The following is a 17,612-nucleotide window of genomic DNA, read 5'->3' on the forward strand; positions in this document are numbered from 1 at the left end:
AGATATCTCCTGCAAGATCGGGAACTGTCGTGGAGATAATCATTAATTTAAAAAAAATTACATCAGTTTTCTGGTTTGATGACAACAATTGTGCCATTTTAGATATTCAATATCATCTTGGCTTGAGGTACATCAAGCAGTGACAAAGTAAATATATTGGATTATGTACACAGAATATATACAAGCACCCTCATTGACCTATTCATAAAGCCTTGTATTATTCTGGGGTAAAAAGTGCACTGCCCAGTAAAGAAAAAATGGTTTTTATATCGATATCTTCAACAATTTTAACTGTAAGTGTGACTTTGTATATATGACATGTATGGACCTAAACTTATTCCCCCCAAAGAAACTCTTTCAAATGCAATTTTTTACATGTATGTACCATTCCAGTTATTGCTTTACTCAGATTAACATTATTTGGTTTACAAGACTCTTTTCTGCCTTAATGATTGCTCATCCTTTAATTATGCCACGTAACGTACATGTAATACTATTCTTTGCACTTTAATTATGTGTTTCATGAATATGAATTGTCGTTGATTGATTAAAATTGATCATGACTCAAAAACTTTAAATCAAGGAAAACTGGAAGTAAGAATTGAACCACATGTTTTTTATATCGACAATGATTGGCAATGACAAGTGTTGGGGAATTGATAGTGATACATATTCTCAGTAGTAAAGTACATGATCATTGGCTTTAATACAAAATGTAATTTATATCAGATCGTGAAAAAGTAATTCAAAATAGAGACTGAATTATTTTTTAAATCTTGCCATATCAATTGTGGATTGTATACTGCTCAAGAAATAAAGGCTGAAATGAATTAAATGTAGATTTTGTGATCAACATTCAAGACACGTACATGTACAGTACTGCACGATTTAGAAGTAAAATACACATCACTCATTCATAAATTACCATTTAGTGCAAGTATAGTGAATGCAATATAGATTTTACGTCATGTATAAAGGAAAGTCACCACCTTTGCAAATGAATTTCAGAGGAAACCACAATCCAAGTAGGTTAGTTACACAGTAGAAGACTGTATTGACCCCTCAAGGCCTCTTAGAGTTGACCTCGAGTCAGGACACTTCAAGTCACATGACCTGAATTCATGTTCATGAACTCAAGACTTTTTTCAACCTCGGAGAGTGTATACCTTATCGTCCAAAGGGTAAGTTACAGAAGAGAAGGTGGTCGCATATTAGAACAGCCACTTCTTGCCTGTTGTATGAGTTGTCTCCTGGCTGCATGTTCGAGCAGGCAGAGGCTATTTCCAATGGAAAACCCACCTTTTAGCGAAAGTCATGTGACGTGGCGAGGGCAAGGGAAACATTAAAAAAAACACTTTATTTCCGGATTTACATTCATGAAAATTTGAATAACAGAAGCAAAAACAACACAATTTTTTTTTATATCGTTATTTTAAATTATTCAATTGGTCCTTGCATAAGACTACACTATCAACAGCTCTGCTACTGCCTGCAGACCCAACTCAAATAGTAAGCATGAAGTGGCTGTTGTAATACGCGACTACCCTCCCCCCTACTATAATTGCTTTCGACGATAAGGTATATAGCACTCTCCGAGGTCGAAAAAATTCTAAGTATAACTGATACTTGTGAAAAAGCAAAACAAGTGACTCCGACTGGCTTTTTGTTTCATCAAAATACTCCCCAGGTCACTGGTACATTGTCATGCATGATTTATGAATAGTTTTGGGCAACTATTCAATTCTTTTTTGAAGGGCTACCCATTATTATGTACCAGCATTTGCAAGAACTGTACTTATTGAACCTCAACCCTAGATTGAAATTAATACAGCTAGGCTTCATGACATCATATTTGCAAATGAATTTATGTGAAGAAGTTTTTCATCAGAAAATAACTCATTTTAATGCAGCTCACATGAGGAATTACGTGACATGTATATAGTTGAAAAATAAGGAAAAACAACTCATAGAGCAGTATGATTTTTGTTACTTTTATTACATTACAGTACATAATTTACACATGATGAACAATATGTACAAGTTGAAATGTCGTGGAAAGAGTCCAATATCACTTTAAAAGTAACAAAAAGGATCAATCTTAAACAAATACATGCATCTCTTCTACTAACCAATCACCCTCACCCTTTTTTTACTTCATGGATTTCTCAAGCCATGAGAGTTTGAGAGCAGTAGTGTATAGCTTTTGGTATGAACTAGAAAGTGAATCAGACGAATACCCTTTTTACACAGGCTAAAATTTCCTTAACCCCGTACTATAGGTGGAGCTAAATTGTCATTTAGCCCCACCTATAGTACGGGGTTAAGCTTAGCCCACTTTTTTTTTACACAGCATTTTTGCAAAGTGGGCTAACCCCACCTTTAGTACAGGATTATTTGGCCCTGCAAAAAAGCAGGGTTATCCCAGCAATTGCGGTGCTAAGAGCGATAATACGGGGTTAAGATCGCTAGTGTAAAACGAAAGTGGGGTAAGCTTAACCCCGTACTATAGGTGGGGCTAAATGGCAATTTAGCCCCACCTATAGTACGGGTTAAGGAAATTTTAGCGTGTGTAAAAAGGTACGAGTGAAGTACTTGTACTACGAATGATTGACAAAAACCACTAGTCCGGGGTTAGCGAGTTTCGTGTGTGAAAAGCAAGCATTGCTGATCCGGGGTTAGCAATAACAATTTGGCATGTGTGAAAAGGAAAAAAAAATAGTACGGGGTTAGCGATAGTCCGGGGCTAAGAAAATCCTGTGTAAAAAGCGTAATTCATTCATGGATTTGCCTTCATGCAAAGGTTGTTTATCAAAGGGTGCATACACCCGACAATTTATACCAGTGATGTCACGTTTCCTTAAACCAGCTAGTGCAATTCAGTGCGTGTCTTCATTGGATAGGTACAGTGATTTTATTAACCTGGTTTGGACCATGCAATACTCGTAGTTGGGATAAAATGCATGGCACAACTCCTCAGAAATAACATTGAATTGATCTTGTACACCAAAAATATATGTATAATTAATGCATCATGATTATTTTGTGTTTTATTTGCCTTTCAAACATTAACTTCCATTTTTTTCTATGATGACCAAAAATTGGTACAATTGTAAAGTACTTAATTTAGTATATTGTACTTAATTAGACATACCAATGATATCGACTATGTACTACTGATCATTTCTTTCTATGTGTACATTATATTTAATGATGATATGTGATTGTTTTTTTAAATGTGATTTTCATATTTTGCCGGTGCCTGGTGGTACATATGATGGTTATTTTCAAATAAATAAATATCCAAGAGACTATTCATGTAATCGCTGCAGACATTACTCCATTATTCCATCTAATTTTCATATTGAGAACAGGTGCGAGAAGGAATGTCAGGGCCCCATTTCACAAAGTTAGTTGTGATTGATCAAATTAATCTTATATTAATCTCAACTATAGAAAGTCTCCAACACCACCATCTGGGAAGCACTTACAATTCTTGTCCTCTAAATATGACAAAGTAATATCATTATTTGTTTACAATCAGAAAAGTGCATTCACCTTGTACATAGACTTAACCCTCAATAGCTAAATCCAAAGGAATGTGCGCGTTAACTTGAACACGTTAATGAAATAAATCTTCATAGTCCATGGTTTGTACCATGGTACAATTAAAGGAAACCAAAACCCAAGAAGAGAAGTAATCTTATTGGAAAGATTAAAATGAGAGGAACAATTAAAAAAAAGTTTCATCAAAATCGGTTTCTGAAATAAGCAAGTTATGGACAATTAAAAAGTCTTGTTGCACTTACTATGTAGATCCTCAAATTGGCAAACATGCTTCAAAATGGCTGATTTTCTGGACAACTCTTCATTTGTTTTGTACACATATTTTCAGATTTCCCCCTTTATTTTACATATTTCACATTATCTCCTGACCTTGACATATATGGTGTGGATTATACTTTCCCATGACATATGTTGTGCTCAGAAGGAGGCGAGATGCAATTTGAAAGATAATGAGGAAAATCTGAAAATTTGTGTACAAAACAAATGGAGAGTTGTCCACAAAATCAGCCATTTTGAAGCACGTTTGCCAATTTGAGGATGCCCATAGAAAGTACAACAAGAGTTTTCACTCCCATAACTTGCTTATTTCATAACCAATTTTGATGAAACTTTTTTTTAAATTGTTCTTCTCATTTTACTCTTTCCAATAAGATTACTTCTCTTCTTGGGTTTTGGTTTCCTTTAAAAGTTCTTATGAGAATACAGGCCATAAGGGTTAAGTCACCGCTTTGTTTTCCAGACCTGATTGATAGGGTTAATTGAATAGTGATTGATAAAAAAATCACATCTTTTGTGAGACAGGGTCCAGAAAAAGTACAGAAGTAAAGTGGTGTATTGATGAAAAGATAAAAATGCTGATGGGGAAAGACCTGGGCCCAGTATTACAGAATTACGATTGATTGGATCAATTGTAACTCTAAGGAAATCTATCAGTGTCATAATTTTTTCTACAAAGAAATTTGCAGAATCTCCTTTGTAAACAAAGGGGAACTCACCAAATAGTCAAGAAATCAAGGAATTCAATGATATACATTCATAACGAAATTTTTTTGAACAAACATGCATTTTAGATGTTGACTTTGCTGGCTTTCCATAGTTTGCGGTTGATTGGATCAATTGTAACTTTTTGTAAGATGGGGCTCTGGTTCCATGCTGAGAGAGAAAAGGTGTGGAAATTGTCTGAATTAGTGATGACTGATATGATTTTAGTTCGAGGTCTTATTGACGATGATGATGCTCATGATGATGATGGTGATGATGATGATGGTGATGATGACGACGATGATGACGACGATGGTGATGATGATGGTCATGATGGTGGTCATGATGCTCAAGATGATGACGATGATGATGATAATGATGGTGATGATTACGATGGTGATGATGCTCATGTTGATGCTCATGATGATGATGGTGATGATGATAAAGATGATGATGGTGGTGATGACGAAGACGATGATGGTGATGGTAATGATGATGGTCAGATGCTACATGTAATAATGTGATAATGATGATAATAACAACAACGTGCCTTGGAATAGAATATTTCTAGATGGCACTATATGCCTATTATTATTATGCTTCTGAGGATGATGGTGATGACAGTTGTAGGATAACAACCCATTAATGTGCTCTTGCCTGCCTTCTTGTGATTACATAGATACTGAGCATAAAAACAGTTTCCTTCAAACCAAGGGCTCAACGATAACCCATCTCTTGCCCAAAGTATTGCCAATACCTGTGTCAGCATTTCTTATGATTATTAATTCATCTTTTCTTTGATAATACCAACGCAATGGGATGGTAAAACAGGGCTACCTCTCACAAAGAGATGTGATTGATCTGATCATTCTCAAATATGGAAATCCATAAATGTCGTATTTCTTCAAATAGAATAATAATAGTCTTGGAATGCTAAAAACGCTTCACAATTATTATCAGGTCACTGGATTCATACATGCAGCTTTGAGAAGCCTGTTAGGCGCCCACTTGCTAAACCGACCACAATGACGGTTTCCCACCTAAGGCCCGTAACACAAAACTTCACAATGATCATTTTTCTACAATTGATTCCATAGACTACAATGTACAATCAAGCGTACGATCAATCGCTAACCTTTGTGTTATGAGACCCTGGGTGAGAGTGGCAAAGTGTGGATTGAAGCCTCGCCAAAGGACGCCAAGCCATGGTGGTATTCGAACACACGACCCTCTGATTACAAGGCGAGAGCCAGAACAGCTACAGCACGACACTTCGACACAATAAGTAGACATATTCTCTTTGAAAACAATCCACAGCACACAGGTTTGTCAGGATAATGATACATGCATGTCTGTGTTCACCATATTCAGAATACAGATTGAAAGTATGATGCATTTTATAAATGTTGGGGTCACTGGCTTTCCATAGTTGAGATCGATTGGATCAATCACCACTTATGCAGCATGTCACACGCCCTTGTCTGCGCTGTCCTATTTATGATAGGGATATGCTCAAAATAACAATGTAGTAGATTGCTCTAATTCACATTAGTCCCTGTGTGCACTGTCCCCTCTATGATAAGGAAAAGCTAAAACTCACAAGTTGATGATTTGCCTTAAGTCTACAGTCCGTATATGTGAGCTGTCCTCTCTATGATGGGGAACAGCTTAAACTCTCAAATTGATGGATTGCTCTACTGTCCTTGTGTGAGCCATCCCCTCTATGGTAGGAATAAACTACAAATTGGAAGTTGATGGATTGCGATATAGTCTTTGTCCCTGTTTGAGCTCTCCCTCTACACTAGGGATCAGCTCAAATTGGTGGATTGCTGGAAGCTGTCCCTTCTATGATAAGCTCAAATGACAAGTTGATTGATTGCTAAAAGAATGCTGAAAAGTCTTTCGTCCCTTCGTGAGCTGTCCCCTCTCTGGTAGAGATGAGGTTAAAATCACAAGTTAACGAATTGATGTGATTCTTTAGTCCCTCTGTGACCTTCCAAGCTACGATGTGGATCAGCTCAAACTCACAAGTTGATGGATTGCGGTAAGTCAACAGTCCATTTGTGATCTGAGTGTCCTCTTTATGGTAGGGATAAACTAAAATCACAAGTTGATGGATTGCTGTAAGTCAACAGTCCATGTGTGATCTGTCCTCTCTATGATAGGGATATGCTTGAACAATTTGGATAGCAGTGAATCTACAGTCCATGTGTGCCATTCCCAACTACAATACAGGTCAGCTCAAAATCACAAGTCGATGAATTGCTGTAAGCCTATAGTCCCCTCAATCCTCGATGATGGAGATCAGCTCAAAATCTCAAGTGATGAAATGCTCTAGGTCTTTCATCCATGTGTAAGCTGTCCGCACTATAGTAGGGATGAGCTCAAAATCACAGAGTGGTGGATCGCTGTAATTCTCTCTCAGGTTTCTCATGCCGGTGTTTATGCCGGTGCTTGTGCTTGCTTTTCTTCTTCTTATGATGCTGATGGGAAGACATCTTGCCCGGATCACTGAATAACGAGGAGCGGGAGTCATCTCTTTGTAGGCTTGCGTGGGAGGAGGAGGATGGGGAACCTGGAATGGACGTATCCTTGGCAACGCCAGAGAAGCTGTCTCTGGAACTATCATCCACCTCACCTAAAGGAAAAAAAACAAAAACATATGATAAAACAGGTGAATCATACATGTAGGTTCAAAAGCCCAACTCCATCTTTGGGAAAGGGTCATAAAAGGTAATGTGACTTATACTCAAGTATCCTGTAACAATCTTACAATACTGCTGTGGCTGCGGAATCTTTTTGAACCATTGATTCTTCGTTAAAATTTGAATTTTGACCTCCTGGTATATTGCAATCTCGCTGGGTAATATTGTTATAGTTTTCTCTTAAAAGGGGACCTTCGAGCAACCCATCGTACAAAATGATCGCAATTCAATAAGTCACAAAGATTATATCTGGAATTTCCAATGCACTTAATTTGGGGAGTGATTTTATTTCAAGAAGTAAATTCTTTCTAATGAGACACATATTATATTTTCTATTCTTGACATCACTACTGCTTGAGGATATACTCACTCCAAATAATCAGTCAATAAATAAAAATAGTGACGGGTACGTGTAATCAATCTAAATGATTCTTACCAGGTTCTAAGGGTGACAGTGGAGATTCCTCTTCTTTGATCTCACCCTTGACCTTAATAGGATCGAGGGGTAAAGGGTCAAATTCACCTTCCTCGCTACCTCGTCTTTCCCTCTGAAAAATGAAATAAAAAGGAAGGAAACAAAAAAATATAGATGGAAGGTCACAAAATTATAACTTTCATCTATTTCCTTTGCAGGGTGCTCAAGCCACCATAGGAGGTGTGATAGCTCAGTCGGTACAGCGGGGGGTTTCGGATTCCGATGACCCAGATTTGATTAACACTAGGTGTGCTAGTGCCCTTTGGTAAGGCATTTATCCTCATGTCTAGGTCCCTAGGAGAGGACCTTATGCCCTTGGTCCTCCAGTTGCTTGCTTGTAAGTATTCATACTTTCTTTAAAGCAATCAGGTAAAAAATCACCACCTGGTTTAAGAGTATTATTCCCTTTCATATATGTACATGTAAGAACAAGAAAATCCTGCATAAGTGTAAAGGGGATCGGACGTACACTTACACACTAAACGCTTTATATAATTGTATCCTTATTTACTGAGTGTGTAATATAAAAAGATGAACATACCTTTATTAAGGAGGCAAAATCATCTTCGCCTTCGACATCCACGTGGATCGGAGATGAAGACTCTCTTTTAGGTATCCTAGGAGATAGCATGTCTGGTGACAAGCTTCTGTCCGCGCCCAACGGACCACTCATGCCTTCTACCTCAACGAAGGAGTCCCCCTGATTGTCCTGTAGGTCAATACAGGTGTATATGTGAAACTAGGGAATAATTCAATAGTGATGTTTACATTTTCTTTAATTATTAAGATACAAGGCAGATGTGCTGGGATTCACCTCGAACTCCAAGCAACCCATAAAAAAACATATATTTATGGGGATTTTTCTTCAAGAAAAGGGTATCAATTATTTAGGATTTTCTACAAAAAAGGACCCCTGTTTAAGGATTTTCCCCAAAATTTAAAATATTCCAGTCAATCCTAAAACAAAAAATAGAATTGACAAGCACAAACAACGGACATCAGTCAAGATAAAAATAAAGGGAGGTGTATGATTAGGGATTTTCAGCTCGAAAACCATACCCCATTTATTAAGGCTTTTTTCACCCAAAAGTGACCAATTAGGGAGGCCCATCCTATATATGCCCATGCATGCAAGTACTCCAACCCCCGGCATATCCAAACGCCAATACATGCAAGTACCATTCCCAAAACATCCGTTTAATACTTACACTATCCATGTCGTCATCGTCATCATAGTTATCGTCATCGGCTTCGTCGGGCATGATGGCTGGATTTACAGCCGTCGTTCTCTCCTTCAGATTCACCACAAAACCAAGCTATAAAAAGAAAGAATAATATTCCATACTTAAAGGTATTGTTTAACTTTGTGAGCAGCCGATTTAAAAAATTCTCAAACCAAGATGAAACATGTGTACAAGTGCATGTATTAGAACTAATAAACCCTGAAACAACCATTATTGAGAATGAAAAGCTAAAACTACAAGGCAAACCCCGATTTTGTAAATAGGCGTCTTATAGACACCTAAATACTACACATAAGTGTATGGGATGAAATTAAGATGGTGTTTCCGGTCACTTTATATTTCAATTTTTGAAGCACTAAATAATTATTTTTCAACGCAATTTTTTCTGGGCTTCATTTTTGTAACATATCACAGACACAGGTGACATGTGTGACCTTCTAGCTCAGATTTTTTAAAAGTCAAACCAATGTTAACCAATCACTTTAAGTCCCGGATACACTATGCCGATTTCTCTGAATATTTAAGAGGGGAGTGAACTTTGTGTCGTCTCTCAATTACTGTGTGTTATAAATGCATAGTCTCAATACATGTATATATGTTTTCAGGTATACCTACTAATACTACAAAGAATAAATAAACATGTAATTGTATTTTATAGAAAATATAACATGTTTTGAGAGAAAAGTAATTATTTTGCTACTTGTTAACATAATTATTGCGGTATAAATGTATTCAGTAGTAAATTAACATGTTATCATTCAAGCGGGTATGTATTACTTGACGGTTCTAGCATTATGGGTCAGGAGATAGCACTATTGGTTCGTATCTCCTCTAAAAGGCTAATATGTTGCTATCATCATCACAGTCATACATCTAATACACCATTTTCTGTATTTTTGGTAGGAATTGTACTAATTTCTCCATTGATAAAATCCTTGAAAAACTACATTTTCCACTAGCCAAGTTCTAAAATATTTTGTTTTTCTTTGGTTTGACAGTGTCAGACATCTGCACAATATGTGTTATCTACTTCAGACATCTGAAGAGTGTTTCATGAAAGGACTTGTCAGACGTTTTATCCAACAGTTACGTAAGTAACAATGCCTCTCAGCCAATCGAGATCCAGGAGAGATACCAGATCTGACAACTTGTCAGACAAAAATGTTGATGAAACGCTCCCCTGGGGATGCTTCACAAAGATTTCAGTGTGGCAGAAAGTCACCATTAAATTCCAATGCAGTTGTGTGGAGTATAAATTGTACGTTGTACATGCAACCGAGTACATGTGCATGTATCAACCAATGTGATTACGTATTAAATATCATGTGTGTAATACCTGGAGTATTTTGATTCCTGTCATTCCGGGGGGCCATAATGGCCCCCCATAAGATCTCAGCCGTGGGTTGCGCGATCTCAACGAAAATTTGCATGATGGTAGAGAATGACGTAATCTACGCAGTTGCATTGGTAAATTTCACTGAATTCATATTTTTTATTTCATATGAATTTGCTAATTTACATGTATTCATGAAATCATACTTTTTGCTCTGATTCACTATTAAAGCTCCTAGAATGCTATTTTTGGGTGAGAATATTCTATATAGCATTCCTAACAATTGTGAATGAAAGACATTCTGGTACCAAGACAGATTTCTTATGTATTTTATTGTTTTTTAAATTCTTATGTATTTTATTGTTTTTTTACTTTTTGTTTTTTTATGTTTTTCAATGAAAATCATTCCAGACTTGATTCTGATCATAATAAAGGGAAAATTAATTAAGTCTAATCAGTAAAAGTAGAAATAATGATACATTTATGAATTTTGGCTAAATACACAATTTGCATTGGATTTGTACATAAAATCTCGTTTATGAGCAATTTTGGGTCTGACATGCACTTACATAATGTCGAAGCCACGTACCCAGGCATCACAAATTTGGTCTCAAAATTTGCGCGAGACTTGAAAGTAAAAAGTCAGCGAGCGGCGAGGTCAAAAAATTTTGCGCAGCAGATATATCGCGAAAATTGTCGAGGGGGGGCATTATGCCCCCCCCCCCGGGAGAAATAGGGTTAAAAGACATAGAAAATATTGTGGAGCATTAAGGCCCAGTGGATTATTGTTCAGACTTTGAAACAGAGGGTCATGGGTGCGAATTCCAGCAAGGCACTGACCAACAATACGCTACACTCAACCCAGATGAGGTAAATGATACCGGCAGGAAGTAATTCTGAGGAATCGGTAGACTGGCTGTAGGAGCCCCTCGATCACCATAGGAGGTGGATAGGTGCGTTGTACAAATACCCTATATTATTATTACCTCAGGCAATGGTAGACAAGCCGGTCTGGTCTTCCCATAGAGGGTGTAGAAGAAATCCACCACGTCACAACGAAGCCTGGCATCATGAGATGTACCAGAGCTGAAACAAAGAAACCAACAAAAAATGGAATACATGTAACTATGCAAACGTTAAAGGGGAATGAAACCCTTGGAAAAAGTAGGCTTGTGTCGAAACAGAAAAATCAAAGAATGAGAACAAAGAAAGTTTTGAGAAAAATCGGACAAATGATGAGAAAGTTCTGAGCAATCGAATATTGCAGTCAAATGCTATGGAGATCCTCCCATTGGCAATGTGACAAGGATGTGTGATGTCACATGTGAACAACTTTCCCTTTGATGGACTATAAAATACCCCCAAATGTCTCTTACAGCTTTTTCTTTATGGTGATACAAACTCTTTATTCATGATGTATTCTTTGAAAATCTGTATTACATGCCTTCCTATAAAAAGAACACATGATCTACTGATAGATGTGAAAAAAGAGGCAATTTAAGTGAAATACATGTACATGCTAAAGTCATGGGGAGAGTTGTTCACAAGTGACATCACACATCTTTGTCACATTGCCAATGTGAGGATCTCCATAGCATTAGTGATCGCAATATTCAAATGCACATAATTTTCTCATTATTTGTCAGATTTTTCTGAAACTTTCGTTGATCTGTTTCTTTGATTTTTCTGTTTTCACACAAGCTATCTTGTTCCAAAGATTTCATTCTCCTTTAACAATTAGCACTGTGGTTCAACTGAAATCAGTTCGCACTCTGAATTCAATATGCTGTATATTGATATTTTTGCTAATGAGGATGGACCGTTTTCTCAATTTTGCATATGACGTCACAAACTCAAAACTAAAAAAAAAAACTCTTATTTTTTACTGAGTGCATAAATTTGATTTAGAGTGGAATTCACAAGTCAATGACTTGGTTAAAAGGTGCAATAGAAAATTACATATGTTAAGGAAACTGAAAAACTTTAATATACCTTTGAAGGATATAGTGACAATATATATGGGTTATACATGTATACGACCAATTTTAGAATATTGTGCTCCAGTTTTCCATAGCAGTCTTACAGGAAAACAAAATAATACTATTGAAAGAATACAACAGAGAGTATGTAAAATCATCTTAGGACATATTTACATTACATACACAAATACATGTCAGGTGGGTAATTTACCAACACTTGAGGATAGAAGACTGACACTGTGTAAAAAATTTGCAAAATCACTTTCAACTCATCCTCTTTGTAGGACATGGCTACCTTGGAAAAAACATACGAACATGTCTCTTTGTTTAGGGACAGTGTTTTTCCGCGATTGCGGAAAACAGACGGAATTCACGGAATCGGCTGTTTGAAACGGAAAGTGGCTTTTCAAACGGAAAATAACGGAAAACATGTTTTTTCTCAAAATGCACAAAAAGCAACATAAATTAATCCCAAATCCTCAACAAAATATTATCATCAACTGAAAGAACACGATCTCACATTGCAACAACAATCATGACAATCAAAACATCGTAACTACACTCGAGCCTCTCCATCACTCGATCGTATCCAAATTAGTTTACACTCACATTACGTGAAACCCCCCTTTGGATAAATACCGCAGTTCAGATTGTAAACTGCGGTGTTATACCCCATTTTTCATTTGGATCTCCCAAATATCATTTCCAAGCCCTTATCACCCGCGCTTGGCCAGGTGATCCAGGGGTAATCACCGCTGTCTCAATTTCACCTCCACAAACCAGTATATGAACGTTGAGCTAAGGACCAAAAGATAAACAACAGCTGTGCTATTACGTAAGACTTCTCTGCCTGTAGTAGGACCTTCGGAATGAAATTATTGTATTCGATATTTAATCACGTTTTCAAAGGCATATTGTATTCAGTTATCTAATGTTAGTCCATTTTCAATTTCGAACGAAGAAAATCGACCTCGAAATAAGGAAAGTAAGCGAATAAAAATGACATGTTTTGCAGAAACCGAGCTCAGCGCTGCGCATGCATCCCATCATGTGTGGCCCCCTGCTGTGACTGTATATGCCGGGTTCTTGTGTTATCTTCGGACCGCCATCAAGAAACAGGTGTTTTGATACTTAAATTGCTTGCTTGGGGCATGTTAGGGTTTGTCGGACTTGGAGAAGAGAATTGATGAGAAGGGAAACCGGGGTATAGTGATCTCAAATGGAAGTTTTTCGTCATGCGTCCGCATAGAAGGCAGAATCCAGCCGTGTGTTGCTGCCCTCTGCGTTCGGTCATAATATAATGATCACGGTGATTCATCAAATCCAAAATGGCGGATATTCGGAAGTCGTCGACTGCTCAAAACGATGTCCGAAAAGTCCCCGAATCAGCGATAAAATCCCATTTAACAATATAATGCTAATAATATGAAAGGTGAGAATACATTCATGTTGATTATGTTTCCCTAAATATTTTTGAGCTCGAATCTCTTCGATTAAAATGGATTTTAAAGCGATGTTAGTACATTGGTAGATGCAAATTTTAAGCAGCGCAAGCATTTTGACATCGCTACTCGTTGCGTAATGGTTTTCTATGTAAACGTAACTGTCAATTTTGCTTGTACACAAAGTCTATGGGGAAACGGAAATTGAGATTTTCTGAAACGGAAAAGGCAATTTTTAGAAACGGAAAATCACTGTCCCTATTTGTTGTACAAACTACTATCAACAATTCCAATAAGAACAACAAACAGTCCATTGCATCTTTTGGATGACATACTCAACAAAAGATGAGTGTGTAGACTAGGAAAGACAATGCACAATTGTCATCACCACCCCACCATACAATTCTTTTTGACATTTAAATAAGTGTCAGTCTCCTCTGCTTCAAGTCTGCCATTATCATATTACATTCATTCATTAATTGCCTTTTATGCTTTATCTAATTTGTATTAACTCTTAAATGTATAGCCTTTTAATGCATTTTACTGTGTTTTTTTACTACACTGTACATGTATGTATTTTGCCAACACCAACTTGTAAACATGACTCTTCCAGCTCTTGCTGTTTTTCATGCGTGATTGTTAACATGTTTGATTATCAATAAAGATCATTTTTTAATTGAATTGAATTTCATCAAACCTTCACCAATGTTTAATATAATATAAATCTTTTCTGCTTTTATTAAGACCAACTTATCGTCAGAGTGCAGTTCCAATTCAAAACAGGGACAAAAGGGTACCAAAAGAACAGGGGAGCGTTTCATGAAAGGACTTGTCAGACGTTTTATCCGACAAGTCCCATTTTATCCGACAGTTACTATAGTAACAGTGCCTCTCAGCCAATCAGAATCAAGAAAAGATGTCAGATCTGACAACTTGTCAGACAAAAATGTTGATGAAACGCTCCCCAGGTCATCCATAATGCATAAATCTGTGGCATAACTTACAAAGAGCTTTGTGAAAGCCCTCCCATGACACTTACTTCATATAAGCCCAGAGTCTTTCTATCAGTTCTTCTGTGCTGAGATTGGATTGTTCCTTGTACTTGAATGGTGGGTTGGCTATGAGCATCCTTAGCAACTTGTGCCTGGAAAAGAAATTTGACAAGTTAAAGCCATGTTCGTGTCCATAAAAAATGTTTTAAAAGAACATGTAGAGCACGAATTCATGCATTCATCTGTTTTCACCATCCTAGCATTATCTCTATTTCAATACACACATTCAATGTGAAATTTCAGTATTTAACCTAATCATACAACAATATCTTGACATTCTACTAACTAAGGATTGATTCTGTTCCCATCCCCCCCCCCCCCATCATCCATCAACTCACCATTTACATATTAAAGCCCCATGAGCACCAAAAGGTGGACCTGTGCACTACATAAGTAGCCACCATTATAATTATTATCATTATTGTAATCTGGACCATGAAAAAATACATTTCATACATTCCATACACATACATTTCATGTAAATATGGGAACATTTGAATATAGAAACAATCAGAGTTTTTGTTTTTGTTTTATTTTTGCCTTACTTTTAAATTTAATCGGAGTTATACAAATAGAGTAAAGAATGAAAAGTTGAATATTACAAGAAATCTTGAACCTGTGAGTCTTTTGCATCACTGAAAAAAAAACTGTTTGGTTGGAATTACATGAGGATTGCTCACTTGATAACTGGAACAGGATCTTGTTCTACGATGTCTAGCAACCAAGAAAATATATCAGCACTGGCTTCAACTGCAACAAATGGACATCAACAAAAAAGAATTTAAAAAATACTTCACATCATTGTACTGATTTACACACTGAGGTTAACTACAGCTTTAAAGCAGATACGAACCAATAGCACCATCTCGAGTCCTTAACTACTCATGGCTGGCCAGTTTTCTGACCCATAATGCTTGTGTAGTCTAGTAATATAGAACCACATGAATGATAACATGCTAATTGACTACTCAATACATTTATACCGCAATAATTATGTTACCAGGTAGCAAAACAATTACTTTCCCTCTCAAAAGATTTTAGTTTCTCTATACAAATACAAAAAAGCCCGGCCTAGTTAGGGTTTTAACATGGGGTATACAAACAAGTATTCCATCCAGACATTGTTTACCTAGACAGCCAACCTAGCAAATTGAAGAAAAGCAGTTTCACAAATCGATTGCAGATTTTGATACATTTATGTCAGACAATATCATAAGGCTCAAATGTTTTAAAGTTAGTGCTATCCAATCACTGGCGCATCCAGGGGGAGGGGGGGGCACACCCGGCATGTGCCACCCCCTCTTGAGAGCTACAATCAATTTTTTTAATGTGAACATGCCATTCTTATACGACTGTGCCCCATCCCCCACCCCTTTTGAAAGTCACAGCATATATATATTTTAAAAGTAATATGTCCTTCATACACAAGTGCCTTTTTTTTTGCTTTTCAAATTTTTACGTGGACGAAACGAACAATTTTACATGTAGGTGGTAAAATGGCCATACTGAGCAAAAGTGTAGAAGAATGTAGGCTCACTGGGTAGGTGACTGTTTTTTTTTCTTCAAAGTCAAATACAATTCACTTAGCTTATCATTAAACTAAAGACTGAAATGAGATGCGCTTTTGGTATATCTTTGACACCAGAGCCTCTTTTGTTGCCAGCCTGACCTTGGTAAAATGACCATAATGAGCATGGGTCTGGAAGAGCATTATTCGCTAGGTTGGTTGCTATTCAAAATCACATACATTTCATATCAATAATAAAACAACAATAAATACCTTTGACATAGTCCACCAGAGCTTCTAGTGCTGCCAATCGGACCTTGGTAAAATGGCCATACTGTGCGTAGGTCTGGAAGAGCGTTGGTTCACTGGGTAGGTGGCTGTTCTTCTGCAGGAGGCGGATGTTTCTGAGGCAGCTGATTGTGACGGTGTGCTGGTAGCAAGGCAAGAGCTTCTCAAGGTTCAAACAGCGGGTTACCTCCTCCAAAACCATCTACGAAAAAAAATGGCAAAGTCTTTAATAAATCATCGCTGGACAGAACTCAAGGATAAATGAAAGTAGCTGCAGTAAACACTAATTTCATGATCGTCTGTAAAACCAAGGTCAACTGTGAACATATCAACAGAGTTGCAAACCTTTGAAAGTAAAAAGTAGTAATCCAGAAGCTAAAAAGTCATACTTTTGACATAAAAGTTATATTACTTATGCAGCGCTGTATTATAAAATTCTTTGAAGAGGTAATCATAAAGAACAGATTCTTTATAAAGAAATGAATCCTCTTTCTTTTAATGCTCAGATTCACAATCATTTCTGGTACTCTCTCTCTTTTGCGTAAATCCATTATAAATCCAGGGGGGTGTTTCACAAAGACTTAAGTATGACTTAGAGTCCCACTTACATGTTTAGTTGAGCACAGTATAAAAGGCATGACAGCATTGGTCGGATCATGTCAAGAGGACGTGCACTACTGCATATTGATCAATAAGATTGCGCGTTGCATATCATGTACGCGTCAACATTTAAATCTTTGTAAACCACCCCCCAGGAGGAAAAAAACACAAAATAGAGTCAGTATCTCAGCATGCGAATAATGAGCATCATCAGCCACCTTCAAATGAGTTAACTGCTGCCCAATGTTAAAAGAAATAATAAATGTTAACACACTTATTTGCCCTCAAAGGTGTAACTAAAGTCAAAAGCATAATGGCATAATTTTGAATGAAATCCTGAATGACTTTTTCTCTGTATCAATCCTTGATCTAGATTTGGTACAGTTACACAAACATTGTGAAATTATGAAATCTAAGCTGGAAAGCAATCACGACCAACACA

At 37.0% G+C, this 17,612-nt stretch overlaps 1 protein-coding gene across 1 annotated transcript in view; it reads right to left on the reverse strand.

The window, feature by feature from the left end:
* Nucleotides 1-5,649: 5,649 nt before the first annotated feature.
* Nucleotides 5,650-17,612, reverse strand: part of LOC121430802 (transcription initiation factor TFIID subunit 2-like) — a 37,633-nt gene continuing 25,670 nt past the window's right edge. The window contains exons 21-28 of the mRNA XM_041628210.1: nucleotides 16,556-16,772; nucleotides 15,456-15,525; nucleotides 14,763-14,867; nucleotides 11,289-11,388; nucleotides 8,934-9,041; nucleotides 8,267-8,434; nucleotides 7,687-7,798; nucleotides 5,650-7,183 (exon numbers count right to left, since the gene is read on the reverse strand). Of these exons, the coding sequence (XP_041484144.1) occupies nucleotides 6,936-7,183; nucleotides 7,687-7,798; nucleotides 8,267-8,434; nucleotides 8,934-9,041; nucleotides 11,289-11,388; nucleotides 14,763-14,867; nucleotides 15,456-15,525; nucleotides 16,556-16,772 (1,128 nt within the window). The 3' untranslated portion in view covers nucleotides 5,650-6,935. The remainder of the gene's footprint in view (nucleotides 7,184-7,686; nucleotides 7,799-8,266; nucleotides 8,435-8,933; nucleotides 9,042-11,288; nucleotides 11,389-14,762; nucleotides 14,868-15,455; nucleotides 15,526-16,555; nucleotides 16,773-17,612) is intronic.

This window comes from Lytechinus variegatus, chromosome 17 (assembly GCF_018143015.1).
Source record: "Lytechinus variegatus isolate NC3 chromosome 17, Lvar_3.0, whole genome shotgun sequence".
NCBI lineage: Eukaryota > Metazoa > Echinodermata > Echinoidea > Temnopleuroida > Toxopneustidae > Lytechinus > Lytechinus variegatus.